Here is a 14,759-nt window from a genome sequence, read left to right as displayed (position 1 = left end):
ACTCCTGATGCTGTTGTGCCTCAGGAGGAAAATCTGAGTTGGATTAACCTGTTCATGGAAAGTGGCTAAGGGGTGATATTTTTCTTTCCAGGTAGAGAGAAGCTTATCTTTCTTAATTAAGAAGTTAGCTTTAAGCTGCCGTTGGTGATTAGAGGAAAATAAATTTTTTTTTTCTCGAAAGAAATTAAAATTTGGTAGGAAAGCAGCATATTTTATTTCTACCTGGTCAGTATGCCTAGATTAGATATGGGCTGGAGAAACCATCAGGTGGGCAAAATCCATTTTTCAATGGGAAATGATCTAGAATGATCAGGCTGGATCTGACTTCTTCAGCTGCAGCCTTAAAAGATTCTGAGGAGAAAACGAAGTTATAGGCAACCCTGAGGGGAGGGAAGAAAAGGAAATGAGAGGGCAGGAGGAGTCATCGCAACTGTGAAAATGAAAAAAACGGAATGTTCGGGGTGCCTGGGTGGCTCAGCTCAGGATGCTGAAAAATAAGTGTCCTCTTTCTCTAAAAAGTTAGAAATCATTGGTTTCAACTCGATCTGTACTAAGGCCCATGGATTTCTCTATTTGTCTCCCAGTTCAGTACATTCTTGTAGACAAACATAGGACTGGTGTATCCAGAAAAATCCTCATATATACGTAGACACACCCACATCCTCTTGATCCCCTGGCACATGGAGTCAGCCGTCTCATCGAGAATGAAAGATAAAGTTTAGTTGTTTAACAGAATTTCCAGGCCACGGAGCTTCTGGTAAACTTACCTGCCCGTAAAAGGCTACACGATAGTAGCGACCGAACAGCCTCTTCTCTGAGTTCACCACCTCTGCAACTTTTAGGTACGACCGATGAATGTCATAGTAGAGATCTGATAATTTCTGAAACCATAAATCAAAGAGTTCCGTGACGATGATGCTGACATAAAAAATAGGCAGTTTCCACGTTTGAAAACTGTAAGTAAATCACCAATTTAGAGCAGGATATTTTAACCAGCGTCTGGCTTTAGAAAACGTACCTTGAAGTCTCTCTGCTTCTCAAAGACAGCGATGATGGGTTTGTTGACGTCAGCGATGAGTTCATATCGCTCAGACTTCCAAAGAAACTCCGCACACAGGTAGAGCTGGTCCACCAGGATTTTCTGCAATTCCCCAAATCGGAAGGAGATTCAACACGATGAACATTGTGGTTCCTCCCTGAACCTGGTTTTCAAAACTGTTACAGTGTCAATTTTCCTCATAGTGGGGTTACTCTGTTTCCTATCTTTGTTATTGGCATCTACGTCCACCCTGGACGGGATGGTGGTGTCTTGGATCTTTCTTTTTCCATCACTGACTTAGTCTTGCAAGCTTGCTAATTTGAATCTATGAAATGCCTTCAGGTCTGTCTCATTCTTTCCATTCCACGGTCACTGCCTTGGATCAAAACCCTGTTCATTTCCCCCCAACGCCCATAGTGGTCTGCTAGTAATGTATTTTGCACTCCAGTCCGTCCTATGTGTTGTTCTCCAGGCAGCTTTCTAAAACGTACATCTGATCATGAGCTCTCCACTGCCCTGAGCCTTTATAGAAACTCTAGGGTCTTTGAATGGTTGTCCAAACTCCATCTTCATCCCAACCACTGTCACGTAAGAAGTTATTTTCCTTTAGTTGCGTATATTTATACTTGATGGGTCTTAAACTGAAAAACGTTCGCCTTTCTCAAGATTCTACACTTTTTGAAAGCCAGAATTGTGGGTTATTTAGCTCTTCTCCCCACCTTAACTCAATACCTCACATATACTAGTGGTCTAATAAATGTTCAGCTGAATCAAATTATATACTCCCTAAAGGAAGTCAATTATTTGTTGGAATCTTTTCAACAGTGTCTTCGCAGAAAAGACTCTGAAGCATTATCTGAAATAGTTAATCTAAATATGTAGTTACATTTATTGCTTATTTGCAAGGTATACTAAATTAATATAAAACCATCTATAAAATTAAATTGAACTCTGCCCCCAAACTTGCTTTCTGTATCCTTTTTTTTTCAATTGATGTAACATTAAGATAGAAACAATTAGCTTATGAAATATTTTATTTACTTGATGAAGAAGCTCTATTTTCTTCATCAGAATTATTGCAATGTAATTATCAGTAGAAAGCTTCCTTTAATTAATGAAAAATAACCATGGTTTGCAAATCAGAAGGTTTTCTGCAGAAACTAGTGAGCCTTTCTGTACAAGTGTATTTACAAATACACTTTCTAATGCATTAAAAAAAAAGTTGTGACCAGCTCACAAAATTTGCAGTATCCCTTACTGTATTTACCAAAGGACTAGAGATTTTATATCTTATAGAAGAGCTGATAGGACATATTTGGGTCCATTTTAGAGAAGTAAAGTTTAGTTTTAAGTAGTCATCAAAAATTATGCTTTATCAGTGGAATCTGATATTTATTATTCTCAGCTGAACTGTAGCCTGCCTTTCATTTTGCCTAAGTCATATTCTAGAGTAACTTTATTTGATTTCTGAATAAGATTTTCTCCTCCATATTTAGCTTAATGTAACAATTCAACGCATCTGTTTTCTCAGTTACTGTGCACTATATTATATTGATCCAACCTCATTGTATGGTGTGTCTTCCATTCCCGAATCTTCTTTCATTGCTCCTTCTTCTTTAATATTTGGTGTAATGCTCAGAAAAGCTGGCCAGCCCATAGAGAACATGCCTTGAGAGGACCAAGCAAAATGAGACATTATTATTTGAGCCACATCCTGTTTGGGATAGAGCATGCCTTTCTTCATGGTAGCATAATAAAACTCACTCCGTCAACAAGATGGGTAGACTATGACTGTTGATAAATATTCTCTCCAAGGCAACCAATGATCCTGTTTTCTAATTTTGTATCATTTTTCAGGTGACATATTTTCTTTTAGAAGCTGGCATGGACAAAATACAGAATTTGTAGATAGACACAGTTCCAACATTCTAGTTTAGCCAACCTCGTGGAGGCTGTTTCTCCCATTTGTCAAACTGAAGACGTTAGTTATCTATCTCAAAAGATGGTTGAAGGGATGCAAACATTAATACTGAGCAAACAGCTGGTATGGTCAGTGCATTATGAAAACAATGCTCATTACTTGCTGATTTTCACTCCTTTGCATTATCTAGAAACTTCCTTAAATTTTCTTAGCACCGTGGCTACCAAGATCAAAACAAACATATCTGGCTCTACAGATAATATATAAAAACAGTTGATAATGGGCCATGTCCCCAGAGGAGGGACTGGAACTGAATTTGAGTAGTCAGGGACACAGCTTACACTGTCAGACCAGTCCTTGAACTTTGGCCCCATCACAAACTCACCATGCTCTCTCTCTAGGGCAGCCTGTATCACTTCTCTTGGTTTTCTCACTCGAAAACAGGAGGCAGTAATAATAGTACTTTCATTACTGAGCCCAGTGCGGGGCCTTACCTGGAGCAGGTGCTTGTAGAATTCGAGCTGATACTTTTGTGACATATTTCCATTTTTAATAATCAGCTCATTGGCTGTGTAACTAAATTATCACTCCAAAATGTGCTAAAAATTATAATTAGGATAATTACTGCAATCTAATTCTTGCATTAGAAATTCTACTTCCCTACTTTTAAAAATGAGAATATTCCTTCTGTAATTAAACATATATTAAAATATTTGACAACTGAGGAGCAGGGACATATATATCCCCGACAGAGCAGAGAAAGTCACGATACATCTCTTGCAGGATGATGATCCTTGTAATAGCTGTACTTTCTGGAGTTGCTCATATTTGCCTGTATTCTGGTTATTTGCACATTGTAGTGAAGGGATACTCTATCCCTATGACTTGGAAACATCATAATGTAAAAGTAGATTGAGGACTTCAGATATATGCCAATGGATATGAATATATGCTAGTGCATCATAAAAAATCACCTTCCTTAGAGTTTACTAAACAAATACATTCTTTTCCCAGTGGATATGTTATAGTCCAGTACTACCTCCGGGCTAAAAGTCGGTATTTAAATTTTTTTCATATTAAAGTCTCACGCAAAATTTTGGGATATAAGTTTCCACAATTTGTCAAACGGACACCTAGTTTTATCAGGTGTCTTCAGTTTTGTTTTTTGTTAGAATTTGAAATAGTCTTTACGGAGCTGTATTACGATATAAAATAGATACGATATATATAGGTCTGATTCCGATATAAAATAGGCGGGGGTGAAGGGTATGTTAGACAAAATAGTGATAATTTTGATGACTTGTATATAAAAATGAAGCTGAATAGTTAGTGTGGAGCCAGGCAGGAAGATCCCTGAATTTTAGCGTGGACACAAGCCACGATGCCAGGTGTGACCTCCTCCTCGAACAAGCGACCTCACTATCTCACGGTTCACTTTGTTAACTTGGCTCATATGTTCTTTTTGCAAAATCCACTGAGATTCTTTAGAAAATATATGCATTTTTAGAACAAGGGATTATGTTAATTAATTAAATAAGGGATTCATTAAATATGTATATGTAACTGAAGTCCAAGTTATCTTTCGTTTAATTATTTTGATCTTCAGATCTAAGGATTTGTTTGTGTTTTTCATACACTGAGTTTTCCACTGAATTTTGAAAGTTAAGATAGTGTTATGAGGTAGATTGCAGGTCATATCCTTTGGGTTTGAACAAGCTTTTTCAATAGAAAACAGATTAAATATATTAACTATATTGCCCCATTTTTTGCAAAGAGTAATTCTTTAGTGATTGTTACAAAATCTTTCATCAAACATTAAAGAGGAAATATTTTTAATTAAAGGAAATCAGTGCTATAAATTATTATATGTTGTAAATTGTCAGAACCAGTTAACATTAAAAAAAATTTTTTTTAATGCTTATTTGTTTTTGAGACAGAGAGAGAGACAGAGCATGAACGGGGGAGGGTCAGAGAGAGGGAGACACAGGATCTGAAGCAGGCTCCAGGCTCTGAGCCATCAGCCCAGAGCCCGACGCGGGGCTCGAACTCATGGATCGTGAGATCATGACCTGAGCTGAAGTCGGACGCTCAACCGACTGAGCCACCCAGGCGCCGCAACATTTTAAAAAAACAAAATGGAGGGACGCCTGGGTGGCTCAGTCAGTTAAGCACTGACTTCAGCTCAGGTCATAATCTCACGGTTCGTGAGTTCAAGCCTCGAGTCAGGCTCTGTGCGGACAGGTCAGAGCCTGGAGCCTGCATCGGATCCTGTGTCTCCCTCTCTCTCTGCCCCTCCTCTGCTTGCTGTCTCTATCTCTGTCTCTCTCTCTCTCAAAAATAAAATACACATTAAAAAAATTTTGTATAAAAATGAAATGGAACATGTTGATTATATAGTCCCGCATATATATTTTTGGCATTCCTTATTTTCAACAAGTAGGTTTTTTTTTTACATTTCAAGATTAAAATGGATTTCTCTTGCAATTTTAAACAATTTTAGAATAAAATCCCAAGGGCAGACTAGTATGCAAATTGGAAGCAAATATGGCCATAACTCATAATCCTAAATATTGGATAAGATGCAGTTCTATTTGCTGAGAACTTTTTGGTTCTGAACTTCATAAATTTGGATGGATTTCTGAATGGTAGGAGCCTCAGACTCTGACAGTGTGAGTTATGAAGGTCTGGGATAGCTTTTGCTTCTAAGAATATACATTTAAGAATTTCATCGAAGTAAACTTGAAGCGGCAACTTGATTTGCTCTGCTCTGTTCCCTGGGGGTAAAGGAGCTTATGCGGGAGAGTTAGAGCACTCACTTCCTCCGCTGGGAGCTGTTAGTAATGGGTAGTTATCACAGGGATGGGTATCCTCCGGGAGCAGGGGTGGTGTGCAAATCTTTTCCATTTTCCAGTAACCTATGGTAGTGCAAGATGAGGTTAAGACATGGCTACAGGTTGGTGTTAATACAAGCTTATGAGACTATAAATCAGTAAACGATAAAACATTCTCATTTTGAACTAAGAAGCTGACCAGTTAGCCTTTTTGTAGACAGATTAAACATGATAGTGACATGAAAGCTAAAATTGGTAAGTACGGCCTAATTAAAAATATCTGTGACCATTAATGTTACTTAATGAAACATAACTGAGATTAATACTAAAATCAAGAAGTTAATTTTAATTTAGGCTTCAGCATGTCACTTCTGGACGTTTCTCCCTGCACACGGTCGTCTTACCTTTTCTTTTCAGGTATTCCGCAATGAGGGCAGCTATATGGATGTAACACATAGCGGCCTGTAAGAAAAAAGAACGGTTTTAGAGGAAGGCACAGCACAGAGCTGACTAATCAGCTCTAACCTTCCTAAATGAGTCAGTATTCCATGTAAGGATACATGGAGGAATCCTTCTAATGACGGAGTTAAAAACAAGAATCAGTCTGATTTCCAAAGCGTTCACAATCAAGAATAAAATGCCTATTCAGGAAGTTTTGTTTGTGTGCTTATCTGGGTGTTATCTTCAAGTGGGTGAATGAACTGACCTCAAGAATTTTTCTGTAGAATTACCTTCCTTCCTATTTAAGCCTAATGTAGATATTTTATTTTATTATTATTTTTTTAAAATAAATTAATTTATTTTGAGAGAGACAGAGACAGTATGAATGGGGGAGGGGCAGAGAGAGAGGGAGAGAGAGAATCCCAAGCCGACTCCGTGTTGTCAGCCCAGAGCCCAACTCGGGACATGAACTCAAGAAACCGTGAGATCATGACCTGAGCCTAAACCAAGAGTTGAATGCTTAGCCGACTGAGCCATCCAGGCTCCCCTGATGTATATATTTTAAAATCCAATTCTCTTTCCTTGTTAAAACTATACGCTACGGTATCGGGATCTAAACTGAAAATAAAATTAAGCTATCTTCTTACCTTTTCTGTTTCCAATAATGGCCCCCTTGGAATTTCTACTGCCTTTAAGATGGTCACCTCACAAGGTGGTGCGTGATTAAATAGCGTGGCCTAATGTAATGTGTGCTCCCGCCAACCAGAATATATGGTGACATCTTAACGTTCTCTAGTATCTCCCGAAAAGCCTTGAGCATTGCTGAACAGGTACTAGAACTTGGCCTGTTGAGGGTCCAAATGACTTCAGCTTTTCCCTTGAAGTTTTATGGAGGGATTTCCCCATTTTCTGGGCAATCCAAGGAACTGGAGTTTCTCATTCTTGTCCCATCAAACTGCCTCCAACCGCAGCTTCTGATTGGCTCTCTTTCTATCCCAGGATCCTTCACACGCGTTTAGAAGAACGTCAGGTTTAACTTCGGGTTTTAAGACCATCCCGGACAATTTGGTCTCTTCCCCAAAGGGGCATATTTCTGAGAATAAGGCAAAACTTTTCCATTTGGTGTCTAGAAACCACTTGGGTGCTGTGAACTGCTACATAAAAAGCCACCCAGTGTTTAAACGGACATTGAAAAGTTAGCTATTGATTTATAATCTTCACACAGTGCCTTCTCCTCACAGGGCTCGTGAGAGTGTTAATACTTCCATCACCAGTTAAGACCAGCTGCAAATGAGGACAGATTACCCCAGCCTGAGATTACTCACTATGAAGGCAAGCTTCCCCATCCGAGTCCAATTACAGGGAAGAAGTTTTAAAACACAGAAGATTAACTTACATAACTCAGTTTCTCAATTTCCAGACACCGTTCCAACCATCCTCCCTAGTCTTAGGCTTTTAACATTTAGTTCTGCATTGCATATCCTAATTACGTTGCATATCCCAATTACAGCTGATACCAACAACTGTGGCTTTTACTTGGTATCATTTATTTACATGGAGTCAGGAATTCTTGAATCCTATGTGCACATTTAATGCACATAATATATAATCGGGTCATATCTAGATGAGCGGGAAAATATGGTATCCTACTGTAAATGAAAATCCAATCGTCCCGCTAAAGGAGACAATGCCAATGGAGAAGGACTGAGCCTTTGCTAATCACCTCGGATAAGTCGCCGTTTCTTGCGTGAATCTTGGCCATGCTTTCCAGCCAGGTCCTGCGTAGCTCAGGGGTGCTTGCATAGGAGTTTGCCAGGCTGTACTGGAGATCCACCAGCATCTCGGGGTCCTTCTCATGCTCTTTCATCTGAGCTGTGGCCATCAAAACAGTCCTTATACGTTTTGTCAGATCTTTCACCTCTGCTGGGAAGTTGCTGTTCTTTGGAAAAGAGAGAGGCTGGGTCATTATCGGTTTCAAATTCCTAAGATAAGTTACTTCAAGTTATGCGATTATTTATGGCATCGTCTCACAGTTTGATGCGTTCTCTATCTTGTTCATAAGCATGTACTTTCTTTATACGCGCATCTTATGTATTGTGGTTGTGTATACGTTTGAACATAAGAACTGTAGTAGACTCCGTCTTATCTGCTTCCCTAGCTTCTTCTAGTAATAGCATCCTGATTGTTCTTTGAGATGCTCTCCTCTCTGGCTCTGGGTCATGTGATTTGAAAGGTCTACTTCCTTCGCAGGCACCAGGGTGTGGCCCACGTTCCTGACCTGGCCAATCATATTCTTTGATCCCTCGAGCCAGTGATTGGTTTAGGGATGGGCATATGATAACAAGGTTCAGTTTGGGGACTTTAACTGACACAATCGAATGAAGTGCCTCTTCCACTTACAGGATACTTCGATATCCTCAGAATTTCTGAGAAAGTACGCTCATGGGGAGATCCTGCTTGTAAATGAAGTAAACAAAGAGGAAAATTGAACTAAGAGACAGAGAGAGGTAAAAATAGAGGCAGTAGGGAGGGGATGTGAAAACATTATTTTTTAATTTTTAAAGGTTTTTTTATTCAAATCATTTTTTCCAGTTTTGTTCAGAAGTAACTGTCATACATCACTATATAAATGTAAGGCATACAGCATAGCAGTTTAATTGACATGTGTTGTGAAAGGAGTGGCACAATAGGTTCAGCTAACAGCCATCTTCTCCTATAGATGCAGTATAGAGACAAGAAAGAAAAAAGAAAAAAGGAAAACAAAATTCCCCTTACGATGACAGCTCATAGGATTTTCTCTCTTAACTACCTCTTCTTTTTTTTTTTTCTTTTATGTTTATATATTTTTGAGAGAGAGACAGAGTGTGAGCAGGGGAGGGGCAGAGAGAGAGGGGGACACAGAATCCGAAGCAGGCTCCAGGCACTGAGCTGTCAGCACAGAGCCCGACGCGGGGCTCGAACCCACAAACCATGAGATCGTGACCAGAGCCGAAGTCAGACGCTTAACCGACTGAGCCACCCAGGTGCCCCTCTGAACTACCTCTTCTATATAACATAGAGCGATGTTAGCTATAGTCCTCATGTTGTACCTGACATCCCCAGTACTTATCTATCTTATAATTAGAAGTTTATACCTTTTCACCACTCTCCTCCAATTTCCTCACCCCCACCCTGCCTCTGATACCCGTGAGTCTGATTTCTTTCTTCATGATTTTCAGTTTTTTTTTTTTTAAGGTTATACATATAAGTGAGATCATACAGGACTTGTTTATCTTTGACCTATTTCACCTAGTGTAATGCCTTCAGTGTCCATTCATGTGGTCACAACTGGTAGGACTGCCTCAGATTTTATGGCTGACTGCTATTCCATTGAATATATACACCACAACTGCTTTATCCATTCGTTCACGGGTGGACACATAGCTTGTTTCCATGCCTTGGGTATTGTAAATAATGCTGTTATGAACATGGGATGCACATATCTTTTTGAATTAATGGGAAAACATTTTAATTTCTGGGTTCAGCCATGCCCAATGCCAGGCCCTGATCCCTGGACTTTTCAGTACTGTGATTAAAGGAGAAGTCTTCAGAAATTTCTAAAAGAAAGATTAAATACATTTGACCTACAATAGGATTATGAGAGAATCGCTGTATTTCTGGATATTTGTGGTTAGTATTCTTTTTTTATTTTTGGTAAAATTGTTTAATGTTTATTTATTTTTGAGAGAGAGGGAGACAGAGCATGAGTGGGGGAGGGGCAGAGAGAGGGGGCACACAGAATCTGACGCAGGCTCCAGGCTCTGAGCTGCCAGCACAGAGCCCGATGTGGGACGTGGGGCTTGAACTCACAAACCGTGAGATCACGGCCTGATCCAAAGTGGGACGCTTAACCTTAACAATGAGCTGCCCCGGCGCCCCTTGTGGTTAGTATTCTTGTTATATCTCATTCAACCACCCGTCTTGGAAATTCCAAGCGACAGATGATAGACTGACAGTGTTAGAGCTGATTGGCAATTCAGCAAGCAAACTCAAGGTAAGCACTCAGTTTAAGTCACAATACACAAAACACAGAATTTGGAATTTTTTTTTTTTTGATTTGGATATTTCACAAAAGAATCCAGTTTAGTTTATTCCCAAGTCTTTGAAAATGTCCATAAAGCATTTCTTACTTTCATCTGCTTGTCTCCATTAGCAAAATTGTTGGTAATTGCAAGGGAATGCTGAAACCGAGAGCCTCCAATCCCAGCATCGGCGATTAACTGGCTTACAGCCTTGATAAGCTAGAAGAGAAGAGAAAAAGAAAACTCCAAAGGTACTAACTCAGAAATAGTAATATTAAAGAAACCCACTGGATTGGATGAATGTATCATTGATTCCTCCCTGTGGGTCCAAAGAATAGCATCTTTATGCCTTAAAATTTTCAGAAGGCCACGTAATCTAGGATGTTTCCTATAATTTAAAATATTTAAAGAAGGTTGCAGGAATCTTGGGATGCCTTAAAGGAAGACATGTCTGGATTTGGAATCTGGTGGGGTTTGGCATCCTAGAGATAGTCACGGTTTCCTGAGTTGTGTATTCTATTCGATTCTGTTCCTTGGCAGAAGAAAAGTAAAAGTGGAATTATGGGCTGTGTTGATTTCTGCCCAGCTGCCCTCTTCCTCTGAACCTGAGTGGAGTGTGTTGAGTCTCTTTAAGGAGGAATCTAGTAGAAGAGTTGGTTGCTCTTGCCCAGGGGCCTAGAGGCTTTTATCAATGCTGAAACAGAAGAGTGGTTTTAACAACAGCATTAATGGAAACTGGCAGCACTTACTTGTAAGTGGGACCGGACAATTGACTTCTGCTTGTTAAATTCAAAATTCTTCCTCATGAAAAAGTAGAGAAGGGCTGATGCTTCTGTCTGAGTTGACCGTGACCTGTGGTTACAGCATTTTAGGACTTCATAGCAGAAGGATCCACACAGGTCGGCAGGCCCTTGAAAGAACGCTGAAGGAAACTATAGAGGTAGAACGGTTGGTTAAGTGTGGGGGGGGGGGCATGCCTTCATTTTGCTGTGTTTCTGCTTGCATTTTAAAATTCCTTAGAACAAACCCACCTTTTTTTTTAACCCAGGCAAGTGGAAGAGATATAATTGTATTTATTTAAGTCCATATTAATATTTCTCTTTTTTTCCTAGAAACAATCATTCTCTACATGGTAAGTATCCCAGGCACCAATGATGACAACCCGAAACTAATGAATGAGAGCTTTAAAGTGTTTCCTCTTCACCCAACATTGTAAAACCACAGGGATCCTCAAAAGTTGGCAGCTGTGTCTACTTTAAGGTGGAAACCTCACTTGGCATGAATGGAGATCACAGATGATGACGTGCATTTTCCCCGACTCTCTGTCACAAATACTGAGGATCCCCCCAGGAGATGGCTACATGTTAATACTATTCCCTTTCGATATCCAAGTAGACAGGTTGTCAAGACTGTTAACTGTCAAGACCAGGAATCAAATGGCTTATTAAAATCAATAAAAATACTCTAATAAAACCAAATAAGCCAAAATAGAAGGAAACGGACTTTCTTTCCTCCATACTGAGAGATGTCAGGATTAACACATGTTTATTATCATCCTTTCCTGAGCTTTCACTGGAACCAGGAGAACTCTTACCTTGCAAACAAACAGTCTCAAGGAGGCAAACACGTGCTTCAGCGCTGTGGCTGACTGGTTGACTTGGAAAAAGACCATGTAGGTGTCAAAGACCCTTTTCATCATGGAATTTTGACATTCGGATTGTTGGAGTTGTCTCTGGAAATTCCACACAGAAGTTATTTAGGATGAGTGAAAAGGCACCTGTATTCTTTCAAAAGATATTTACTGTGAGCCTACTATGTGGTAGGCACAACTCTGGGCAATGGAGATAGTGTTGAATAAGAAGATAAGGTCTATGTTCCCAATGAAACTTACACAGCAGGGATTGGAAAAAATTACTAAATAAGAAAATAGAGCAGAATGATGCGATGTAATAAAAAGTAACTGGTTTGGGCAAGGATTACTTTAGGTAGGGTGGGCAGCCAAGACCCTCTAATGGATGAACTCACACGTGAGCTGAAGGAATTGGCTATGGGCAGATCTGAAGGGACTACCCAAGAAGAGAGAAGCAGCTAGTACCAGGGATATGAGTTGGGAAGAAGCTTATGAGTTCAAAGTTGAGAAAACAAAGGGCAGAGGAGCCTGAGCAGAGCATGGGGTGAGATCGGGACAGAGGCAGGAGACGGGGTCACAGAGACGCACGTCCTCGTAGGCATCGGTAGGGCCTTTAAGATGTCTGAGATTTGACTGACATTTGCACTGAGTAATAAAGACTTAAAATATGGTGTTTGTTTTTTTTTCTACCACCATGCTGACACTTTTCCTGAAAGCAGGGATTTTTTGGCATAATCATTGTGTTTGGTGTAGACGTTATTCAATGGATCCAGCCGTTCGTACTTCAACCCCGAACATCTGTAAGCTCATTAGGTTGAGCTAATATTCCAAATATCTTTATTGAGGTATAACTGGCATACAGTTTCTATAGTTTGAGTTTATTAAATTTTATATAAATGGCATCAAACAGTAACCGAGCGTAACTGAGCAGCGTTCTATTGTATGGATATACCACCATTTTTTAAATCCATTCACCTGTTGATGTACACTTAGGCTGTTTTCATCACTTATTAAAAATAAGGCTTGTATGAACATTTGTGTACACAGGTTTTTGTGACCAAATGCTTTTATTTCTCCTGGGTAAATGCTTAGTATTGGAATGGCCGGTCGCATAACGGACACACGTTTAACTTTTTAGACTGCCGTACTGTTTTCCAGAGTGTTTGCATGCCCGCCATTGGTGGATAAGAGTTCCAGTTTTTTCATACCCTTGCCAAAACGTGGTATGGTCAGTCTTTTTAACTTAAGTCATTCTACCACTATGTAGGTATTATTTTCACCAAAGATATACAGATGACAAATAAGCACACGAAAAGACGCTCAGCATTATTAGTCTGTTGGATCTAGCCATCATTTGTCTCTCCCCCTGAGTCTGAAAAAGTGGAGTCCCACTCTCAGTCAGCTCGGCTTGCCTGAGGGTGAAGCAGGAGAAGCAAAGAAGAATATTTATTATTTGACAATAGCGAAATACATATGTATGTCTATCATTTGAGCATTAGTCAACTTCTGATAAACTCTGAGTCTCAGTTGTAAAACTTTTTCCACTGACACTTAGGCCGATTTATGTAACTTTAATTGATTTCATAAAATATTAAATTTAAAAAAATGTTTATTTATCTTTGAAGGAGAGAGAGACAGAGCGTGAGCAGGGGAGGGGACAGAGAGAGAGAGAGAGAGAGACACAGAATCTGAAACGGGCTCCAGGCTCTGGGCTGTCAGCACAGAGCCCGAAGCAGGGCTCAAACTCATAGACCTGAGCCAAAGTCGGACACTTAACTGAATGAGCCACCCAGGTGCCCCAGTAAAATATTTTTTGTTCTCGACTTCCCATGACTTTTCCACCTCCCGTTTTATCATGTTGCAGAAGATGTTATAGTCACACTTACCTGGTGAGTCTGGGTGAAGAGTGATAGCAGGTCTAGGATAGTCAGGCACACCTCTGTAGCTATATTGGCCTCTGTGTCCACATGGTGCATGATGTCTATTTCATTGGAGTTGCCTACAAAACATGAAGTAGAACATACATAAATGTCTAAGAAAATTCTTTGTATTCCATAAAGGGCTTTCTTCTATTATAACATTTTCACTGTTTTCTGGTGTTTTGATAAATAATTTATGAAATCAAAGTGCTTTGGTTGGTTCAATTACCTTATTGGCTGAATCAAAAACTAAAGACTGTCCGTCTAAAGACAGAGGCTTTAACACATCCTATAGACTAAATGTTTGTGTTGCCCCAAATTCCCGTGTTGAAGCCCTAATCCCCAGTGTGATGGTATTTGGAGATGGGATATTTGAGAGGTAATTAGCTCGTGAGGGCGGAGCCCTCATGAATGGGTTCGTGCTCTTATAAAAAGAGGCACCAGAAAGGGAGCCTTTCTCTTTGTCATGAGGACACAAGAAGAAGGTGGCCATCTGCAAACCAGGAAAAAGGCTTCTCATCAGACATCAAATCTGTTGGTACCTTGACCTTGGACCTCCCACCCTCCAGAACCATAAGAAATAAATGTTTGTTGTTTAAGCCTCCCAGACAATTCTCTTGTAGCCACTCAAACTAAGAGTGTAGGCCCTTTTCATATGTCAGCTGTAGACAAGAGTGACCCATTTGCCATTATTTCTTACTTCTTTTCCGTTGATTTAGGCATTGACAGAGTCATAGTCCTTTCATACTCAGTCTGGGGCAAGTTTTAGGCTCCCAGTCTAATAGACTAAATGTATAGTCTCAGTGGACAGTGTGCATGAGTGGCCATTAAAGGCCCTAAATACATTCATAGGTGAAGGCATCTGCCTTTGGTCACATGTCCCTAACCACTAACATGTACACAATACAGAACACTGG

General features: G+C 39.9%; 1 protein-coding gene across 10 annotated transcripts in view; it reads right to left on the bottom strand.

The window, feature by feature from the left end:
• The window catches only part of DOCK10 (dedicator of cytokinesis 10), a 266,202-nt gene that overhangs the window by 18,596 nt on the left and 232,847 nt on the right, over positions 1 to 14,759 (bottom strand). For 9 of the 10 annotated variants that reach the window (XM_053904308.1, XM_053904300.1, XM_053904301.1 and 6 more), the window contains exons 41-50: positions 13,810 to 13,922; positions 11,888 to 12,025; positions 11,043 to 11,225; positions 10,402 to 10,512; positions 7,956 to 8,171; positions 6,196 to 6,253; positions 5,777 to 5,875; positions 2,601 to 2,707; positions 1,019 to 1,141; positions 768 to 881 (exon numbers count right to left, since the gene is read on the bottom strand). In XM_053904308.1, the coding sequence (XP_053760283.1) occupies positions 768 to 881; positions 1,019 to 1,141; positions 2,601 to 2,707; positions 5,777 to 5,875; positions 6,196 to 6,253; positions 7,956 to 8,171; positions 10,402 to 10,512; positions 11,043 to 11,225; positions 11,888 to 12,025; positions 13,810 to 13,922 (1,262 nt within the window). The remainder of the gene's footprint in view (positions 1 to 767; positions 882 to 1,018; positions 1,142 to 2,600; positions 2,708 to 5,776; positions 5,876 to 6,195; positions 6,254 to 7,955; positions 8,172 to 10,401; positions 10,513 to 11,042; positions 11,226 to 11,887; positions 12,026 to 13,809; positions 13,923 to 14,759) is intronic. The other variant, XM_019445771.2, reaches the window with a different exon arrangement.

Source organism: Panthera pardus, unplaced genomic scaffold, assembly GCF_024362965.1.
Source record: "Panthera pardus isolate Hobbes unplaced genomic scaffold, ASM2436296v1 HiC_scaffold_10, whole genome shotgun sequence".
NCBI lineage: Eukaryota > Metazoa > Chordata > Mammalia > Carnivora > Felidae > Panthera > Panthera pardus.
The sequence above is the reverse complement of the archived record's forward strand: the minus strand, read 5'-3'. Positions and strand labels throughout refer to the sequence as shown.